We start from the raw sequence: 22,137 nt of genomic DNA, 5'->3' as shown, positions 1-22,137 counted from the left end.
ATAAAACCCGCCGATAAGGGGGGTGCCGTTGTAGTCCGGCGTACTGACCTCTACCTTGCCGAGGCACAGCAACAACTCGTAGATACCTCCTCTTATTTACCCCTCAATCATGACCCCACCAAGGAACACCAGGCCATTGTCTCCCACGCTATCACCAGCTTTACCCGCTCAGGGGATCTCCCATCCACTGCCACCAACCTTATAGTTCCCACACCCCGCACTTCCTGTTTCTACCTCCTACCCAAGATCCACAAACCTGTCTGTCCAGGTAGACCCATTGTCTCAGCTTGCTCCTGCCCCAACAAACTCATTTATGCATACTTCGACACTGTTTTATCCCACCTTGTTCAATCTCTTCCTACCTATGTTCGTAACACTTCTCACGCTTTGAAATTTTTTGATGATTTTAAGTTCCCTGGCCCCCACCGCTTTATTTTCATCATGGATGTCCAGTCCCTATATACTTCCATCCCCCACCAGGAAGGTCTTAAAGCTCTCCGCTTCTTTTTGGATTCCAGACCTAACCAGTTCCCCTCTACCACCACTCTGCTCCATATAGTGGAATTAGTCCTTACTCTTAATAATTTCTCCTTTGGCTCCTCCCATTTCCTCCAAGCTAAAGGTGTAGCTATGGGCACCGGTATGGGTCCCAGCTATGCCTGCCTTTTTGTTGGCTTTGTGGAACAAACCATGTTCCAAACCTATACTGGTATCTGTCCCCCATTTTTCCTTCGCTACATCGACGACTGCATTGGTGCTGCTTCCTGCACGCATGCTGAACTTGTTGACTTCATCAACTTTGCCTCCAACTTTCACCCTGCCCTCAAGTTTACCTGGTCCATTTCCGACACCTCTCTCCCCTTTCTAGATCTTTCTGTCTCTATCTCTGGAGACAGCTTATCCACTGATGTCTACTATAAGCCTACTGACTCTCACAGCTATCTGGACTATTCCTCTTCTCACCCTGTCTCTTGCAAAAATGCCATCCCCTTCTCGCAATTCCTCCGTTTCCACCACATCTGCTCTCAGGATGAGGCTTTTCATTCCAGGACGAAGGAGGTGTCCTCCTTTTTTACAGAAAGGGGCTTCCTTTCCTCCACCATCAACTCTGCTCTCAAACGCATCTCTCCCAATTCACGCATATCTGCTCTCACCCTATCCTCCTGCCACCCCACTAGGAATAGGGTTCCCCAGGTCCTCACCTACCAACCCACCAGCCTGCGGGTCCAACATATAACTCTCCGTAACTTTCGCGCGTGGGCACGTGGCCAAGTGATTAAGGCGTTTGACTAGCGACCTGAAGGTCATGAGTTCGAGCCCCAGTCAAGGCAGCGTGTTGTGTCCTTGAGCAAGGCACTTAATCACAGTACTCTGCGACGGCACTGGTGCCAAGCTGTATTGGCCCCTGCCCTTCACTTGGACAACACTGGTGTCGTGGAGAGGGGAGACTTGCAGCATGGGCAACTGCTAGTCTTCCATACAACCTTGCCCAGACCTGCGTCCTGGAGAGTGAAGACTTTCCAGGCGCAGATCCATGGTCTCGCAAGACTAACAGATGCCTTTATTATTTATATTAACTTCCGCCACCTCAATGGAATCCCTCCACTAAGCACAACTTGCCCTCTCCCACTCCCTGCTTTCCACAGGGATTGCTCCCTACGCGACTCCCTTGTCCATTCGTTCCCCCCATCCCTCCCCACCGATCTCCCTCCCAGCACTTATCCTTGTAAGCGGAACAAGTGCTACACATGCCCTTACACTTCCTCCCCTCACTACCATTCAGGGCCCCAGACAGTCCTCCCAGGTGAGGCGACACTTCACCTGTGAGTCATCTGGGGTGATATACTGTGTCCGGTGCTCCCGATGTGGCCTTTTATACATTGGCGAGACCCGACGTAGGCTGGGAGATCGTTTTGCTGAACACCTATGCTCTGTCCGCCAGAGAAAGCAGGATCTCCCAGTGGCCACTCATTTTAATTCCACGTTCCATTCCCATTCTGATATGTCTATCCACGGCCTCCCCTACTGTCAAGATGAAGCCACACTCAGGTTGGAGGAACAACACCTTATATTCCGTCTGGGTAGCCTCCAACCTGATGGGATGAATATTGACTTCTGTAACTTCCGTTAATGCCCCTCCTCCCCCTCGTACCCCATCTGTTATTTATTTATTATATATATATACACACACACACTTGTACTCTCTCTCCTTTTTCTCCCTCTGTCCCTCTAACTATGCTCCTTGCCCATCGTCTGGGCTTCACCCCTCTCCCTTTGCTTTCTCCCTAGGCCTCCTGTCCCATGATCCTCTCCCTTCTCCAGCCTTGTATCCCTTTTGCCAATCACCTGTCCAGCTCTTGGCTCCATCCCTCCTCCTCCTGTCTTCTCCTATCATTTTGGATCTCCCCCTCCCCATCCCACTTTCAAATCTCTTACTAACTCTTCCTTCAGTTAGTCCTGACGAAAGGTCTCGGCCTGAAACGTCGACTGTACCTCTTCCTAGAGATGCTGCCTGGCCTGCTGCGTTCACCAGCAATTTTTATATGTGTTGCTTGAAATTCCAGCACGTGCAGATTTCCTGCATACAAATTAGCCAGAGAAAGTGGCTCACCTGAGGACTGGGAGAAATTCAGAGTTCAGCAGAGGAGGACAAAGAGCTTAATTAGGAAGGGGAAAAAAGATTATGAGAGAAAACTGGCAGGGAACATAAAAACGGACTGTAAAAGCTTTTATAGATATGTAAAAAGGAAAAGACTGGTAAAGACAAATGTAGGTCCCCTGCAGACAGAAACAGGTGAATTGATTATGGGGAGCAAGGACATGGCAGACCAATTGAATAATTACTTTGGTTCTGTCTTCACTAAGGAGGACATAAATAATCTTCCAGAAATAGTAGGGGACAGAGGGTCCAGTGAGATGGAGGAACTGAGCGAAATACATGTTAGTAGGGAAGTGGTGTTAGGTAAATTGAAGGGATTGAAGGCAGATAAATCCCCAGGGCCAGATGGTCTGCATCCTAGAGTGCTTAAGGAAGTAGCCCAAGAAATAGTGGATGCATTAGTGATAATTTTTCAAAACTCGTTAGATTCTGGACTAGTTCCTGAGGATTGGAGGGTGGCTAATGTAACTCCACTTTTTAAAAAAGGAGGGAGAGAGAAACCGGGGAATTATAGACCGGTTAGCCTAACGTCGGTGGTGGGGAAACTGCTGGAGTCAGTTATCAAAGATGTGATAACAGCACATTTGGAAAGCGGTGAAATGATCGGACAAAGTCAGCATGGATTTGTGAAAAGAAAATCATGTCTGACGAATCTCATAGAATTTTTTGAGGATGTAACTAGTAGAGTGGATAGGGGAGAACCAGTGGATGTGGTATATTTGGATTTTCAAAAGGCTTTTGACAAGGTCCCACACAGGAGATTAGTGTGCAAACTTAAAGCATACGGTATTGGGGGTAAGGTATTGGTGTGGGTGGAGAATTGGTTAGCAGACAGGAAGCAAAGAGTGGGAATAAACGGGACCTTTTCAGAATGGCAGGCGGTGACTAGTGGGGTACCGCAAGGCTCAGTGCTGGGACTCCAGTTGTTTACAATATATATTAATGACTTGGATGAGGGAATTAAATGCAGCATCTCCAAGTTTGCGGATGACACGAAGCTGGGTGGCAGTGTTAGCTGTGAGGAGGATGCTAAGAGGATGCAGGGTGACTTGGATAGGTTGGGTGAGTGGGCAAATTCATGGCAGATGCAATTTAATGTGGATAAATGTGAAGTTATCCACTTTGGTGGCAAAAATAGGAAAACAGATTATTATCTGAATGGTGGCCGATTAGGAAAAAGGGAGGTGCAACGAGACCTGGGTGTCATTATACACCAGTCATTGAAAGTGGGCATGCAGGTACAGTAGGCAGTGAAAAAGGCGAATGGTATGCTGGCATTTATAGCGAGAGGATTCGAGTACAGGAGCAGGGAGGTACTACTGCAGTTGTACAAGGCCTTGGTGAGACCACACCTGGAGTATTGTGTGCAGTTTTGGTCCCCTAATCTGAGGAAAGACATCCTTGCCATAGAGGGAGTACAAAGAAGGTTCACCAGATTGATTCCTGGGATGGCAGGACTTTCATATGAAGAAAGACTGGATGAACTGGCCTTGTACTCGTTGGAATTTAGAAGATTGAGGGGGGATCTGATTGAAACGTATAAGATCCTAAAGGGATTGGACAGGCTAGATGCAGGAAGATTGTTCCCGATGTTGGGGAAGTCCAAAACGAGGGGCCACAGTTTGAGGATAGAGGGGAAGCCTTTTAGGACCGAGATTAGGAAAAACTTCTTCACACAGAGAGTGGTGAATCCGTGGAATTCTCTGCCACAGGAAACAGTTGAGGCCAGTTCATTGGCTATATTTAAGAGGAAGTTAGATATGGCCCTTGTGGCTACGGGGATCAGGGGGTATGGAGGGAAGGCTGGTGCAGGGCTCTGAGTTGGATGATCAGCCATGATCATAATAAATGGCGGTGCAGGCTTGAAGGGCCGAATGGCCTACTCCTGCACCTATTTTCTATGTTTCTATGTTTCTATGTCATTTGTCTCGTAAGAGAGAGGCAAGGCAAATATTCAACATTTGGAAGAGGATGAGGGTCACAAATATTCTTTCAGCAGTGAATCATGATCAAAGTAAATGACCATAATTAAAAGATAGTTATTTATTCTCACTGATTCTTCGTACCAGGAGATCTCCACACGCCATACAACAAGAAGAGACCTCCCTTCATTATTCTCTCTTGCACCTATATCTGCAGAGTAGCATTTTGAAACATTGGTCTCTGCTCTCCCACATCCTCACTCTTTTTCAGTGCAGATTTACTTCCAGAACAGACTTAAGTAACAGTTTCTGCCACTCCCCCCACCCAGGATATACCCTCTTCTTGTACTAACCCTCCACACCCAGGACATGCCATCTGCTCATTAACAACCCTCCTCACCCAGGATACAAGCTCTGCTGTTACTAACCCTCCTCAACAAGGACATGCCACCTTCTCGTTACTAACCCTCACGGCCCAAGACATACACTCTTCTTGTTTCCAACCACCCCCCCCCACCCAGGACATACAATCTTCTCTTTACTGAACCTCCCCACCCAGGGCATACCATCTTCTGTTACTAACCCTCCTCACCCAGGACATACCCTTTCTCAATACTAAGCATCCCCATCCAGGATATTCCCTCTTCTTGTTACTAACCCTCACCACCTAGGACATATCCACCTCTCATTAATAACCTTTCCCACCCAGTACATACCCTTTTCTCTTTACTAACCTTCACCACCCAGGACATACCCTCTCCTTGTTACAAACCCTCCCCACCCAGGATATGCCATCTTCTCGTTACTAACTCTCACCACTCAAGACATACCATCTTCTCGTTACTAACCCTCCCCACCCAGGACATACCCTCTCCTTGTTACTAACCCTCGCCACCCAAGACATGACACCTTCTTGTTACTAACCCTCCCCACCCAGGACATAACATCTTCTCGTTACTAACCCTCACCACCCAGGACATGACACCTTCTCGTTACTAACCCTCCCCACCCGGGACATGACATCTTCTCGTTACTAACCCTCCCCACCCAGGACATGACACCTTCTTGTTACTAACTCTCACCACCCAGGATATGACACCTTCTTGTTACTAACCCTCCCCACCCAGGACATGACATCTTCTCGTTACTAACCCTCACCACCCAGGACATGACACCTTCTCGTTACTAACCCTCCCCACCCAGGACATGACATCTTCTCGTTACTAACGCTCACCACCAAGGACATACCCTCTCCTTGTTACTAACCCTCCCCACCCAGGACATGACATCTTCTCGTTACTAACCCTCACCACCCAGGACATGACACCTTCTCGTTACTAACCCTCCCCACCCAGGACATGACATCTTCTCGTTACTAACCCTCACCACCAAGGACATACCCTCTCCTTGTTACTAACCCTCACCACCAAGGACATACCCTCTCCTTGTTACTAACCCTCGCCACCCAGGACATGACACCTTCTTGTTACTAACCCTCCCCACCCAGGACATAACATCTTCTCGTTACTAACCCTCACCACCCAGGACATGACACCTTCTCGTTACTAACCCTCCCCACCCAGGACATGACATCTTCTCGTTACTAACCCTCCCCACCCAGGACATGACACCTTCTTGTTACTAACCCTCACCACCCAGGACATGACACCTTCTCGTTACTAACCCTCCCCACCCAGGACATGACATCTTCTCGTTACTAACCCTCACCACCCAGGACATGACACCTTCTCGTTACTAACCCTCCCCACCCAGGACATGACATCTTCTCGTTACTAACGCTCACCACCAAGGACATACCCTCTCCTTGTTACCAACCCTCCTCACCCAGGACACGCGATCTTCTGTTACTAACCCTCCCTATCCAGGATGTGCTTTCTTCTTGTTACTAACTCTCACCACCCAGGTCATACACTACCATCGGGAAGGAGGTACAGAAGCCTACAGACCACACTCAACACTTCAGGAACCAGATTTCTGAATGGTCCATGAACCCATGAACACTACCTCAGTATTTTGCTCTCTTTGTGCATTAATTATTTACAATATTTCTTATTGCAACTTACAGTATTTTTTGTGTATTGCCTGCGTTGTTGCCATAGAGCAACAAATTTCACACCACTGAGTGGTGTGGTAGAGTACTGGTTAGCGTAACGCTATTACAGCACTAATTCAATCTCCGACGCTGCCTGTAAGGATTTTGTACTGCCTCCATGTAACTATGTGGATTTCCTCTGGATGCTCTGGTTTCCTCCCACATTACAGGTATACAGGTCACATGGGTGTGTCTGAGCACAGGACTGTTGAGTTACCATGCCTTATCACTAAATAAATAAAAAACAGGTAACCAACCTGATTCTGATTCTGACTCTGACAATGTAACTGCTGTTAAGTTACTGACTCAATAATTCTGAACCCCAGACTGATCTCCCCTGTCACTTGGAGAGCTAAAATTTAGTTAATTAAATAAATTATAGAATTAAAGTGAAACTACCAGATTGTTTTCTTGAAACCCAACATGTTCATTCATGCCCAATAAAGAAGCAAGTTTGTTATCCTCACCTCAGAACCACAGCAATCTGGTTCATTTTAATTCAATGATTGAGCATGCCACTCAGGTAATTATGGATAATTATTAATGATATCAATATTTGAACTTACAGGATACACCCACATTCAGTGAATAAATATAACTGCATCTGGTGATGCCATAGTCTTGTTGACATACTTTAATACATCATTCCAAATAAACTGATTCCTAAGCTCCGGAACCTGGGCCTTAGCACTCAGATCTGCAGCTGGATCTTCAACTTCCTCAAAGACAGGACCCAGGCTGTAAAAATAGGGGACAAGCTCTCCTCTACAATCACTCTGAGCACTGGTGCCCCACAAGGCTATGTACTCAGCCCCCCTGCTGTACTCACTGTACACCCATGATTGTGTAGCCAAGTTTCCATCAAACTCAATATATAAGTTTGCTGATGACACAACAATTGTAGGCCTCATCTCGGGTAATGATGAGTTTGAGTACAGAGAGGAAATTAAGAACCTGGTGGCATGGTGCGAAGACAACAACCTATCCCTCAACGTCAGCAAGACGAAGGAATTGGTTGTTGACTTCAGAAGGAGTAGTGGACCGCACGACCCAATTTACATCGGTGGTGCGCAAGTGGAACAGATCAAAAGCTTTAAGTTCCTCGGGGTCAATATCACAAATGACCTGACTTGGTCCAACCAAGCAGAGTTCACTGCCAAGAAGGCCCACCAGCACCTTTACTTCCTGAGAAAACTAAAGAAATTTGGCCTGTTCCCTAAAACCCTCACTAATTTTTATAGATGCACCATAGAAAGCATTCTTCTAGGGTGCATCACAACCTGGTATGGAAGTTGTCCTGTCCAAGACCGAAAAAAAGTGCAAAAGATCGTGAACACAGCACAGCACATCACACAAACCAATCTTCCATCCGTGGACTCACTTTACACAGCACGCTATCGGAGCAGTGCTGCCAGGATAATCAAGGACACGACCCACCCAGCCAACAGACTTCTCGTCCCTCTTCTCTCCGGGCGAAGGTTCAGGAGCTTGAAGACTCGTACGGCCAGATTTGGGAACAGCTTCTTTCCAACTGTGATAAGACTGCTGAATGGATCCTGACCCGGATCTGGGTCGTACCCTCCAAATATGCGGACCTGCCTCTCGGTTTTTTTGCACTACCTTACTTCCCATTTTTCTATCTTCTGTCTATGATTTATAATTTAAAGTTTTAATATTTACTAATTTTAACTATTTTTAATATTTAATATTTGTAATCCAGGGAGTGTGAAGCACAGAATCAAATATCGCTGTGATGATTGTACATTCTAGTACCAATTGTTTGGTGACAATAAAGTATAAAGTAAAGTATAAGTATACAGTATAGAGATGATTGGGAAATTCCTGTCAATCAACCTAAGAGAGCATATTCCAGTTAATGACTGAGACTCAATTTGTATGTAATTAACTCACAGCACTTTTCGAGATAAATTGCCTTACTTTAATTGGGAGACGTGTTAGGGATAGGAAGTCTAAAACAAAGGGTTGTGGGTCCAGCAATGATTAATATAATCAAAAACTGTACTTTCACACAAAGTGTAAATGTAATTTACAAGCCAATCTATCAGATGTACAACAGACATTGCTACCTGTAAAGAGCAGCTCAAAATGGGAGGCCACTTAAAGAGATATACTTTGAAAATTGACCACACTTAATCTCTCACAGGGATGTTCATGAAGTTAAATAATGGGACATGTGATATGATCATGAACCATTCTTCTACGCTTTGATCAAGTGTACTGACACCACCATGAGTCAACAGAGGTGTGTTAATTGGATTATATCAAAAGCACAACTAGGCTAACACTGAGAGGGATGTGTGACACCCACTTTAAGATAGCTCTGGTGAAGTACAGCGACAGCTTTCTGGTAGCAAATACAAATATAAATGACTGTAAGAGTTATGCTTTTTCTCAGATACAATCACTGTAATCAATAGCCTGTAACTTCCTTTTCAGAGTTGAGTTTTTGAATTGCCTTGTAATTTTACAGTGTGCAGGGAAACTGCTGCAGGGAATTGTGGTGTGGTGTGTACGGGCTGAATTGAAGTGATGGGGCCCAGGCCTGAGAGTATATAGAGGTGGCAAGGCCCAGGCCTGAGAGTGTATAGAGGTGGCAGCGCCCAGACCCGAGAATGTATAGAGGACCAGGCCTGAGAGTGTATGGAGGTGGCAACGCCCAGACCCGAGAATGTATAGAGGACCAGGCCTGAGAGTGTATAGAGGTGGCAAGGCCCAGGCCTGGGAGTGTATAGAGCTGGCAGCGCCCAGGAATGACAGTGTATAGAGGGCCAGGCCTCAGAGTGTATAGAGGTGGCAAGGCCCAGGCCTGGGAGTGTATAGAGCTGGCAGCGCCCAGGAATGACAGTGTATAGAGGGCCAGGCCTCAGAGTGTATAGAGGTGGCAAGGCCCAGGCCTGGGAGTGTATAGAGCTGGCAGCGCCCAGGAATGACAGTGTATAGAGGGCCAGGCCTCAGAGTGTATAGAGGTGGCAAGGCCCAGGCCTGGGAGTGTATAGAGCTGGCAGCGCCCAGGAATGACAGTGTATAGAGGGCCAGGCCTCAGAGTGTATAGAGGTGGCAAGGCCCAGGTCCGAGAGTGAGGAATAACCGAGGTTTGGACAATATAAATGCCAGGCTAGTTTGAAGGTCAGGGTGCCGGGACCGGAAGTGAGGGACAGACTGGTTCAGCTCACTGCTCGATGAGGTTTACATGTCCCTGTGTTGAATTCATGTTGTGGCCTGCAACTAATGAGCTGCTGAATTGGCTGCAATAATGACCGACTTTGTGGCTGTGGACTCACTTTTGTGACCTTCAGTTCTCAATGTTACTTGCTTATTCTATTGTTTGCACGATTTGTTTGTTCTCTGCACAATGGGTGCTTGGTGGTCTTCATTTTTTAATGGTTCGCTTGGGTTTATTTGTTTTGTGGCTGCCCATAAGGAGATGAATTTCATGGTTGTACATGGTATACATACTTATATAATAAATGTACTTTGAACTTTGAAACAATAGATGTAGGCCTTTATGTCAGAACAGGGCATTAAAAGTAAGATATCTGTGACAAAAGGTAATTTACATCAGTGTAACAAAGATAAAAGGGACCCTGTGTCTCCAATGTAGATGAAGAGAGTTTCCAGGTTGCCGATTTAAATTTGGTCATATTTGTTCTTCCTGTCACGGCATATTGGATTTCCAAAGTGCTGTGTCTTAAAATACTGTGGTACTTTGATGTCATAATTTTGCCCTCAGAAGCTTTTGGAACACTGATGTGAATTACCTTGTCTCAAACTAATTGTTTGAAAATTAAAAGCTGATCTTAACATTTAAGATGTACTTTCATTAATAATTTTATGGAACCAAATGTTCACACCAAAGTAATGCAATGTGACAAACTAAATTGTGTTTAGATATTTGTTACTGACTTTCTAAGGCTTTCTAAGGTGGAGCTGAGCCCACGATGGCCCAATGAGCCATGAGGTTATTGGGAGGCTCCATGGGCCAGATGGCCTTCTCCCGCTACTATTCTCTAACATCTGAGTTTCAGGGACAGTTTTCTACATGGTCGCTTGTACCGAATGTAGGCCAGTTACATCTACAGCACCAAATTTGGAGCAGCTTTTCAACCACCACAGAAGCTGTCATTGTGTCTTCATCTTGCTTTTGCTCTTTAAATGGGCTCCTCCATTTCCTGAGTAAATTAACTGCTTGGTATAGACCACTGTAAGTCCACCCAAAAGCCTCATTTATTTCCAGGCAGGTTGTTAATAGAAACTATGGAAATAAAAGATCAGCCTTAATCAGTGCAGGCAGGCTTTAAATGGTGCCAGCCACTCATAATATTGAACCATGCTGAAACACCAGCCAATCAACAATATGATTAACACAGGCTGAAGGCTGAAATTCTTGTAATGAACACACAGCATTGTAACTAATCTGCAGTGGATTAATTGTGATGACAATCCCTGGAGTTGTGGCAGGGCTTGCAAGCTATAACAAGCTACAAATGAAGTTGAGCAGTATTGCTGACAACAGCACAACTCTCCCCCATGAATTTACTACTCTCTCAACAAAAAGGCAATGGCAAAGTCACTATCCGCTCAACTGGGCAAGGTGGCACTGCCGATATACAGTGATGTGTACTTTTGAACCATCTAAATGCACTAACAATCTTACGACTTCCTGATGAGCCCAAACGAATCATTGATCTTGACTCTCAGGAATGCAGATATATCACTGTAAGTGGCCGGAAGACTTCAATAGCAGGCGAGGTTGATGGGAATCTTCAAGCTAGACTGAAACAGTGGGGAACATGACCATCACTCCCTAACATCATCCTAACCAATGTTCAGTTGTTGGAGAACAAGATAAAGGACCTAAGTGTATAGAGATGGCAGCGCCCAGACCCGAGAGTGTATAGAGGACAAGGCCTGAGAGTGTATAAAGGTGGCAGCGCCCAGACCAGAGAGTGTATAGAGGACCAGGCCTGAGAGTGTATAGAGCTGGCAGCGCCCAGGAATGAGAGTGTATAGAGGTGGCAGGGCCCAGGCCCGAGAGTGTAGAGGTGGCAGCGCCCAAACCAGAGAGTGTATAGAGGACCAGGCCTGAGAGTGTATAAAGGTGGCAGCGCCCAGACCAGAGAGTGTATAAAGGTGGCAGCGCCCAGACCAGAGAGTGTATAGAGGACCAGGCCTGAGAGTGTATAGAGCTGGCAGCGCCCAGGAATGAGAGTGTATAGAGGTGGCAGGGCCCAGGCCCGAGAGTGTAGAGGTGGCAGCGCCCAGACCAGAGAGTGTATAGAGGACCAGGCCTGAGAGTGTATAAAGGTGGCAGCGCCCAGACCAGAGAGTGTATAAAGGTGGCAGCGCCCAGACCAGAGAGTGTATAGAGGACCAGGCCTGAGAGTGTATAGAGCTGGCAGCGCCCAGGAATGAGAGTGTATAGAGGTGGCAGGGCCCAGGCCCGAGAGTGTAGAGGTGGCAGCGCCCAGACCAGAGAGTGTATAGAGGACCAGGCCTGAGAGTGTATAAAGGTGGCAGCGCCCAGACCAGAGAGTGTATAGAGGACCAGGCCTGAGAGTGTATAGAGCTGGCAGCGCCCAGGAATGAGAGTGTATAGAGGTGGCAGGGCCCAGGCCTGAGAGTGTATAGAGGTGGCAGGGCCCAGGCCTGAGAGTGTTTCGAGGTGGCAGGGCCCAGGCCTGAGAGTGTAGAGGTGGCGGGGCCCAGGCCCGAGAGTGTATAGAGGTGGCAGGGCCCAGGCCCGAGAGTGTAGAGGTGGCAGGGCCCAGGCCTGAGAGTGTTTCGAGGTGGCAGGGCCCAGGCCCAAGAGTGTATAGAGGTGGCAGGGCCAAGGCCCGAGAGTGTAGAGGTGGCGGGGCCCAGGCCTGAGAGTGTATAGAGGTGGCAGGGCCCAGGACCAGCAAAACATGGAGGTATCTTCATAAGCTCCCACAGTTCCTGACGACCCTGTGATTTCAGTCCCCAAGGGAGACGTGAAAACATCCTTCAGGAGGGTGAACCCACAAAAAGCATCTTGCCCAGACAAATGTTACCTGGCTGAGTACTACAGACCCGTGCTGATCAACTGGCTGGAGCATTCACTGATATCTTCAGCAGTCTGAGGAACCCACCTGCTTCAAGCAGGCTTCAATTATGTGAAGCTCAAGAAGAATGTGATAACCTGTCTTAATGACAATCATCCAGTAGCACTTACATCCATGGTGAGGAAGTGCTTTGTGAGGTTGGGGATGAAACATATCAACTCCTGTCTGAGGAGTAGATCCACTCCAATTTGCAACAGCTCAACAGCAGATACCATCTCACTGGAACATCTGAACAGTGACGATGCATACGTTAGGATGCGTTTCATTGACTACTGCTCAGCACTCAATACTATCAAAACTAATGACTAAGCTTCAAGACCTTGGCTTCAATACCACATTGTGCAAGTAGATCCTTGATTTCCTCACTTGCAGACCCCAGTCTGTTCAGATTGGCAACAATATCTCCACGACTTTCTTCAGTACACATGCACCATAGCGCTGTGTGCCCCTTTCCCTGCTCTAACTCGCTTTGTACTTATGACTGCGAGACTATGCACAGCTCCAATGCCATATTTAAGTTTGCTAATGACATCACTATTGTTGGCTGAATCAAAGCTGATGACATTTCAGTATATAGGAGGGAGAGTGAAAATCTGACCAAGTGGGGCGACAACAATAACCTCTCGCTCAATGTCAGCAAGACCAATGAGCTGGTTATTGACGGCTGATCAGAGGTGGAGAGAGAGTCAACAACTTTAAATTCCACAGTGTTATTATTTTAGAGAACCTACCTTGGGTCCAGCACATAATTGCCATTTCAAAGGAAGAAAAGTAACGCCTCTACTTTCTTAAAAGTTTGTGAAGATTCAGCATATTATCTAAAACTTTGACAAACTTATATAGATGTGCTGTGGAGAGTATATTGACTGGTTGCATCACCGCCTGGTATGGAAACACCAGTGCCCTTGACCAGAATAACCTACAAAAATTAGTGGACACAGCCCAGTCCATTATGGGTAAAGCCATCCCCACCACTGAGCATATCAACAAGGAGCACTATTGCAGTAAAGCAGCATCCATCATCAGAAACCCCCACCATCCAGGCCATGCTGTCCTCTCATTGCTGCCATCAGGAAGGAGATACAAGAGCCTCAGGACCCACACCAGGAGGTTCAGGAACAGCTATTACTCCTCAACCATTAGGCTCTTGAAACAGGGGGGATAACTTCACCCAACTTCACTCACCCCAACACTGAACTGTTCCAACAACATATGGACTAATTTTCAAGTACTCTTCATCTCATGTTCTTAATATTTATTGCTTATTTATTAATTATTAATATTGTAATTTTTATGATTCTTTGAATTTACTGCAAATGCCTACAAGAAAATGGACCTGAAGGTTATATAGTGACACATATATACTTTGATAAAAAAAATTTACTTTGAACTTTGAATGAATAGAGTAATAACAGATATTACAGCATTTGTTTGACAAATATGATTTAGTCCTTTGTTGAGGTAACATGTAGGATTGATTTTTTAGGTTTGTTGTGACCTACGCTGTTAACAAGGTACACATGAAAGCCTGATCAAAAAATTAAAACACAAGTGAAAGTGGTCAAAACTGGCTTAGTGCAACGTTTGTGATTGTTCACATCGGATTCCAGGGGCTCAGTGCTTCGTCTTCTACTGCTACAGTAGAAATAATATCAGCATGAGATTAGGGCATGATAATGATGATAGAAACATGGTTGTATGGTTGAGGAGGGAAGCTTTGTAGTGCTGCGTAACAATGGTTTGCCAGTTAAACAGTAAAATAAAAATGACTTTCTCAAACACCTTGATCAGGAAGGGAATATTTGTGGTTAGCTAGTACCTGACTATCAAGGTTTGGCTTTTGAAGCAGGGGTTTGACAGCTGCAATTTGAAGGCATCTGGAAAAATTCCAGTTCCAAGGAATAATTTTACTAAAATAATTGACATCTATTAAAAGAGTCCTTAAAAAGTGTGGTGGGAACAGGTTCAAGACAGCAAGTAGACAGTTTACTCTCTGTTACAATCTTACAGAGTTCTGAATTGGAAACATGTACATCTTGACATGATTGCTGTCATTTTCCCAGGCTGGCTATAGAGGTACCAGTCCACAGCTGTCACTCTCCCTAACAGAAGTAATTTTATTGATTTAAAAAAACTGTGAACTTCTCATATTTTGTGGGAAATGCTTGACTGGGGATGTGATATGACTTATTTTCATCTTTATTTTAATTTTTTATTTTATGTTTGTATTTGCTTGCATTCTAAAGCACTTTGAACCACCTCATCTGTATGAAAAATGTTGTTATTATTATTACTAAACTATAAAATATTAGATGAATTTAATCCAGGGAAGTATGGAAGGATTTTAACTGTGAAGCACGGTAGCACAGCAGTAATAATGCCTTGTATGCTTGTCGGTTCCAGTCACCCATGCTGTCGTCTACCTGCTGAACAGAGCCTACTCCCATTTGTTTAAGCAGGGCAGCACTGTAATGATCATGTTCCCTGGTTTCTCAAGTGGCTTCAATACCACACAGCCCTCGTTGCTGGGGGAAAGATCCACTGAATGCAGATTGGCACCTCCATTGTATCCTGGATAATGGATGACCTGACTGGCAGACCACAGTACGTGCGGCTTCAGAGCTCCGTGTCAGACGTGGCTATAAGCAGCACTCGGATCCCACAGGAGACTGTATTGGCTCCCTTCCAGTTTACCCTGTATACCTCGGACTTCAGATACAACACCGAGTCATGTCATCTGCAGATATTTTCTGATGAATCGCCAAAATTTGGGTGCATAAAGGGAGGACAGGAGAATGAATGCAGGGCCTTGGTGGCGGAATTGTCAAATGGTGAAAGCTGAATCATCTACAGCTCAACATCAGTCAGACAAAGGAGATGGCGATGGACTTTAGGAAGACTAAGCCTGCACTGCTCCCTGTTATTATTGATGGTGAGGATGTGGACGTGGTGAGGACCTACATGTACCTGGGGGTGCACCTGGATGATAGACTTGAGTGGAGCACCAGCAGCCTTCAAAATCCTGTCTCCTCCACCTATTTCCCACTTGCTTTATTTTGGAGCTGTGTACATGAAGGGCCAGAATCGCCTCTACTTCCTGCAGAGTCTAAGTTCCTTTGGAATATACAGGCCTCTCCTTTACATGTTCTACCAGTCTGTTATCGCCAGTACAATCTTCTATGTGGGCAATGGCATCAACATGGGTGATGCGAGTAGGCTCAATAAACTGATGAGAAAGGCTGGCTCTGTTACAACTCGACACACTGGAGGCTGTGGTAGAACAAAGGATGCTACAGAAAATTCTGGACAATGTTTCCCACCTTGGCTGAACAGAGGAGCACTTTTAGTAATAGGCTAAGATAACTGCGCTGCTCCAAAGAGCGCTATATGAGGTCATTCTTACCCTCGGCCATTAGGCTCTATAATGAGTCAACCTATAGCAAGGGAAGTGATGACTCCTCCTGTTAGACTGTTTAAAGTAACTTATTTTTATTCTTTCTACTTCTCTTTTATTATTTTTATCTGTGCACTTGCAATGCTACTGTGACATGGTAATTTCCTTTGGGATCCATAAAGTATCTGTCTACCTATCTACCTCAGCTCTGGGGTTCCTTTGTGGAGTTTTCACATACTCCTACACCCCCAAGATAAGCATTTTGATTGGTTATTGCAAGAAACTCCTTGTGTAGGAAGCTGGAGTCTGGAAGTTACATCCAAAAAGAGTGGTGGAGGCAGATACCTTGTCACATTTAAACAGTCTTTGCACGTGCAATGGAAGAAATGTGATTTATAGGAAGTCTGTCTGCTGAACATTCACTGAATATCTGCAATAGCTAGGGACAGCACCCATACCTTCACAATCAGCTTCTCAGCATAAATCAGGAATTATGCTGAGCGGCTGATAATAGCTGAAATTGAACCTGCATGTTTTACATCTCACTACATTGTCTGGACTAGTTCCTTTAGTACATGGTAAGATATATTGTATTAAATATACTTACTGTTAAATTGTTATCTATCTTTAATATAATAAGTCATTCTAAAGTGCTTCATTTGAGCGCAATCAGACAGTAGAGACGACCAAAATCTGGGTGAAAAGGCGTGGCTTCAAGCAGCATTTTTTAAAAAGTTGAAAGAAGTGAATTTTGGGAGTTTAGAAACAGCAACACAGCAGGGCCATCCATGACAAAATAAAGCAAATGAGGCATAGATGGAGGAGACAGGGTTTTGAAGGCTGTAGAATTTGTATATAACCTCTAATTCTAAAGCATTCTGCAAGGAGCAAGGTCAAAATTAGTTTGAAACAATTGAATGACTGTTAGGAAGATTTCCATTAACACTAGAACTACAGTGGCGTAAGAAGCCTACCTGTACATTCTCAACACAACTCAGAACACGCAATAAATATCAATTTCTCCTTCCCGTAATTTTTTTCTTCTCCCTCCCTTCTTCCTCTAATCTTCAGGCCTTTACCTTTTCACCCATATGGCTTCACCAATCACCTTCCAACTAGCCTCCTTTTCCTACCATCCCCCCCCCACCCTTTTATTCTGGCATCTTTCCCCTTCTTTCTCAGTACTGAAGAAGGGTCTCAGCCTGAAACACTGAGTGTCTATTCAATTCCATGGATGCTGCCGGACCTGCTGAGATGCGGCACCATTCTGTGTGTGTTGCAATAAATAAAGAACTACCTGAGTTATTTACTTCACTCCATGGCACAGAGTGATAATCAGGTTGATAAAAGCCAGAGCAAAGTACAACTGACTCTCTTCGCAGCTGGAGAAAATCAGCTTGAAGATAGCTAACAATGGAAAGCAGGAGCCTTTGAGGTCAACAGGGAAAGAATTAGATCAAAACATGACAGTTTATTCAATTGTTAAACTTCCTCTCCACAGATGGTGCCTCCCCCATCAAATATTTCTAGCAATTTTTTGTGTCTGTTCGGGCTGTAAAATAAGACAAATCAATGAAAATTTGAGAAGTGTAAAATGAAAGAATTGGGGCAACACAAAAATCTTTTGAGTTTTAACTTGGAGGAGGTTACAAGGAAGGTAAGGGCTAGAACCTTTAAAACTGACAGACAATGTGTTTGACATTGTGATTTTGTCAATTAATCTGTTTTATTTTAAAATAACAAAAATATGTAATTAAATGAAAACTATATGGAAGGGAGTTGTGAGCTATCATATATTAGGAAAAGAACTGTGAGGTTCTGTTAATTTACTGGAGGCAAGAAAGATGCGTGGGTCCTGCACAATGAAACGGTTTGGCAGGTTTGCCCCCACACGATGGCAGCAAGTAGGCAAGGGAGAAGTCAGTTAAGAGCAACTAGAATTTGTTGTTCATGCTCCTGCAGATCATACCATGGAAGTCCTGAAACTGTTCATAAATGCCAATATGTTGCTCCAGTTTATTACAAATGTTACAAAAGCATTTTTTCCTTGTGCATCTGGTAAGAAGGGTTGGGGATGGTCAAGTGCTGATGAGAAAACAGTTACCTTGGTATCAATTTACAAGCTGCAATCTGATCAACAGTATTTCTTCAACTTACTTCTAGGGAGCCCACGGACCCTGACGAACTTGGCTTACTGCGCGGCATGGTCCTGCTCCTGTCAGCAAGTTCAGATGCCAGAATGTGCCTCACTGAAGGGTGGTGTTTGAGGGCTGCACTCCGTGGGTAATTAAGAGTTCCATAAGATTGATTTAAGTTATAATTGATCTGATCAACTGAGGCAAAGGTAGGATAAATCTCTGACTTGACCGGTTGGTTCCCAGTGATATTGTGCCTGTTGTCATCCATATTAATGTTCAACTTGCTGTCTCTGATGAAAGGCTTTAAGCTGACAGTGCGGCTGGGAAGTACCATGTAGTCTCCCTCCATGGGCTGCTCCTGGGCTCGCCTCCACTTAAGGTCCATTGGCCTCAGGGTGTTCTCTGTGCACAGATACAGCGTTCCCCTGAGACCACTGGTGTTTCCTTCTTGGGGCGGTGGTTCACTCAGTTCACCCACATTCGGCATCACGTCATGCAGCTGCTGCATCGGAGGCAACTGGACCAATACATTTCCAGGTGGGATGTTTCCTGGAAGGGTGGAGAAATTAATTGCTTCACTGTTTATATTAATTTTCTCATCTTCTTCATCATTCAATGAAATGCGAGACAACGTTCCTGTGATAGTTGCTGGATTGCATGTGTTAACCTCTTTGAAGAGTACTAGGAAAACAGATACAATAAAAAACATCAGTTTACAACATAATATTTTACATTCTAGCCAGTAATTTTAATTTTGTTCAATTGTTCTGAATTTGCGTTGTCTGGTTGAGCAGGATGCCAGGATGATTAAGATGCTAATTGTGGACCACTGGTAGTATTCTGAATTATAGATTTAGAAGCCTGAATACATAATTTGGTCAGTGGATACTTGGTAGTGTGGAGGAGCAGAGGGATCTGGGGGTACATGTCCACAGATCCCTGAAAGTTGCCTCACAGGTGGATAGGGTAGTTAAGAAAGCTTATGGGGTGTTAGCTTTCATAAGTCGAGGGATAGAGTTTCAGAGTTGCAATGTAATGATGCAGCTCTATAAAACTATGGTTAGGCCACACTTGGAGTACTGTGTCCGGTTCTGGTCACCTCACTACAGGAAGGATGTGAAAACATTGGAAAGGGTACAGAGGAGATTTACCAAAATGCTGCCTGATTTAGAGAGTATGGATTATGATCAGAGATTAAGGGAGCTAGGGCTTTACTCTTTGGAGAGAAGGAGGATGAGAGCAGACATGATAGAGGTGTACAAGTGTAGCCCCCCTGGCCACCCTCAGGGTCGTTCGGCTCGCTGTCATCTACGGAAACAGCCTCGGCCCCGCCAAACTGGATAATTCGTTTGTGTGGATGCTGTGTGAGGTACCCCACCCCGCCCAAATAACAGACAATACACCAGATGCAATTAAATGATTTACAGTTTATAGATATTACTGGAACTATATAATTAAAAGAGAATAAAATATAAAAGGAAAATAAAAGGCGCCACACTTATCAAAGTTCAATCTCTTCGTGCACAAAAACTGTTGGAGCTCAAGGACCTTCTTCTTCACCCTGCGACCCCCTCGGACCACCTCGACCGGCCGCCTGGGACCAACAACGGTGGTCGACCAGACGCTCCACACGAGTCCGTCTCCGTCTCCTCGCCGAACGTCCCGCTCGGGGTCTGACCCCGTTAGCGGACTCACAGCACCTCGTCCAACCTCTGTCTCGCTCTCCCGCCTTCTGCCCCAAAACCCCGCGCATACAGTATCTTCAAATACACCAAAACCATAACAACTATCCCAATTGGTTAATAGCACTCTTTTATCAGACTCTAAAGCAAAAACAAACTGTTAGCGCAAACTTTCTCAGTGTTTAACACAACAAAGCCGCATTCCCCAGATTAACATAACAAAGATGCTATTTTAATTAGCCTCCGCAGTAACATAAAAATCGAAACCCCCTTACACAAGATAATAAGAGGAATAGATAGAGTGGATAGCCAGCACCTCTTCCCCAGGGCACCACTGCTCAATACAAGAGGACATGGCTTTAAGGTAAGGAGTGGGAAGTTCAAGGGGGATATTAGAGGAAAGTTTTTTTACTTAGAGAGTAGTTGGTGCGTGGAATACACTGCCTGAGTCAGTGGTGGAGGCAGATAGACTAGTGAAGTTTAAGAGACTACTACACAGGTATATGGAGGAATTTAAGGTATGGGCTTATAAGGGAGGCAGGGTTTGAGGGTCGGCACAACATTGTGGGCCGAAGGGCCTGTACTGTGCTGTACTATTCTATGTTCTATAATTTGGGATAAAATTCCATGCAGTACTGAAAAAAAATCAGGCTGAGGAATTCTCAATGTTAAATTGAGGTTACATCTATCCACTCAAAAAAAATCAGGCTAAAGAATCCTCAATGTTAAATCGAGGTTGCACCTTTCCACTCTCGTGGCTTGTGAAAGTGCACTGTGGTGAAACTCCTGTTGTACCGGGGAATACTTGTCACTCACCAACATCACTACGATAAATAGAAAAGATCATTTTATGTTGCTGCTTGAAACACGTTGTTGTGCACAGGTTGGCTGTCGTCATTCACATATTACAAATGTGACAACACTTCAAAAATAACTTCTTTGCTGTAAAGTTTTAGGTTATCCTGTTTAGGTGCTAAAAGATGCAATCATTTGTTACAGCAATTCAATAATGGCGTAGTATTTCCCTGCTGCCTGTTCTGTTGCAATGAACAGTAACTGTGTGACTTACCATGACAACTTTGATCATTAATTGACATTAAGTGGCACAGAAACCATTGGATTAGTCTGACAAAACATAGCCTATGGAGCACGTTGAGGAAATTGTGGGTCTAAGCCCAAGACCAGGACGGTGCAGGACTGAGAAGTCCAAGGGTGGGAGATATGGTCAGCAACTGGAAGGGGAGATTTGATTGAGGGTTGACTGTCAGCAATTGATGAAGCCTGAGATGGTTAGATATTGTTGGGATGCCAGGGGTCAGGCAATTAACAGGTAGAAGGGCACAGCGATAAGTGGATGATCACTGTCTAAGTAAGTGTTTGCTGCTGGTTTTAATGAGGGGCAGGGATGGGATTGTAATTTGGAGTCATTCCCATGCAGGGGTGCATCTGAAAAGCTGATAACATGAAAAATCCCACCCAAGTCGGATGCCCAGTACTAGTCTCGAACTCGCTCATATTAAGTCGCACAGATATTAAGTTGCACAGATGACCATAAGACACAGGAGCTGAATTAGGCCATTTGGCGCAAGTCTCCTCCACCATTCATCATATTATCTCCCTCAACCACCTTCCCCTGCCTTCTCCCCATATCATCCTTTGATGTTCTGACTTATAAACCTCCACATTAAATATACCCAATGGCTTGGTCTCCATAGCTGTCTGTGGTAATGAATTCCAAATTCACCACCCTCCAGCTAAAGAAATTCCTCCTCACCTCAGTTCTAAATGGATATCCTTCTATTCTGAGGCTGTGACCTCTAGACCTAGACTCCCCAGTGACAGGAAACATCCTCTCCACATCCACTCTATCCTGGCCTTTTGGTATTCAATAGGTTTCAATGAGATTCCACCCCCGCCTCCCAAACCATCATTCTTATGAACTGTAGGCACTGTGAAAGTCAGTCTTAGCAAGAGTGGTCTGTGGATCTCATTTGTCTTTGCTGACAAGACTACCTTTGTTGTCTATATCAATAAGAATGTCATTATATTCATACGCAGTCCTTCATATATTTTACCATGTGGCTCAGAATAAAAACATCTAGCCATCAGCTATTCACAATTTTCC

General features: G+C 45.0%; 1 protein-coding gene across 7 annotated transcripts in view; it reads right to left on the bottom strand.

Annotated features, from left to right (window-relative positions):
- The window catches only part of LOC134338213 (adhesion G protein-coupled receptor B2-like), a 1,212,788-nt gene that overhangs the window by 86,819 nt on the left and 1,103,832 nt on the right, over window positions 1-22,137 (bottom strand). For all 7 annotated transcript variants that reach the window (XM_063033890.1, XM_063033884.1, XM_063033886.1 and 4 more), the window contains one exon: window positions 18,350-19,011. In XM_063033890.1, coding sequence (XP_062889960.1) covers window positions 18,350-19,011 — 662 coding nt within the window. The remainder of the gene's footprint in view (window positions 1-18,349; window positions 19,012-22,137) is intronic.

This window comes from Mobula hypostoma, chromosome 26, assembly GCF_963921235.1.
Source record: "Mobula hypostoma chromosome 26, sMobHyp1.1, whole genome shotgun sequence".
NCBI lineage: Eukaryota > Metazoa > Chordata > Chondrichthyes > Myliobatiformes > Myliobatidae > Mobula > Mobula hypostoma.
The sequence above is the reverse complement of the archived record's forward strand: the minus strand, read 5'-3'. Positions and strand labels throughout refer to the sequence as shown.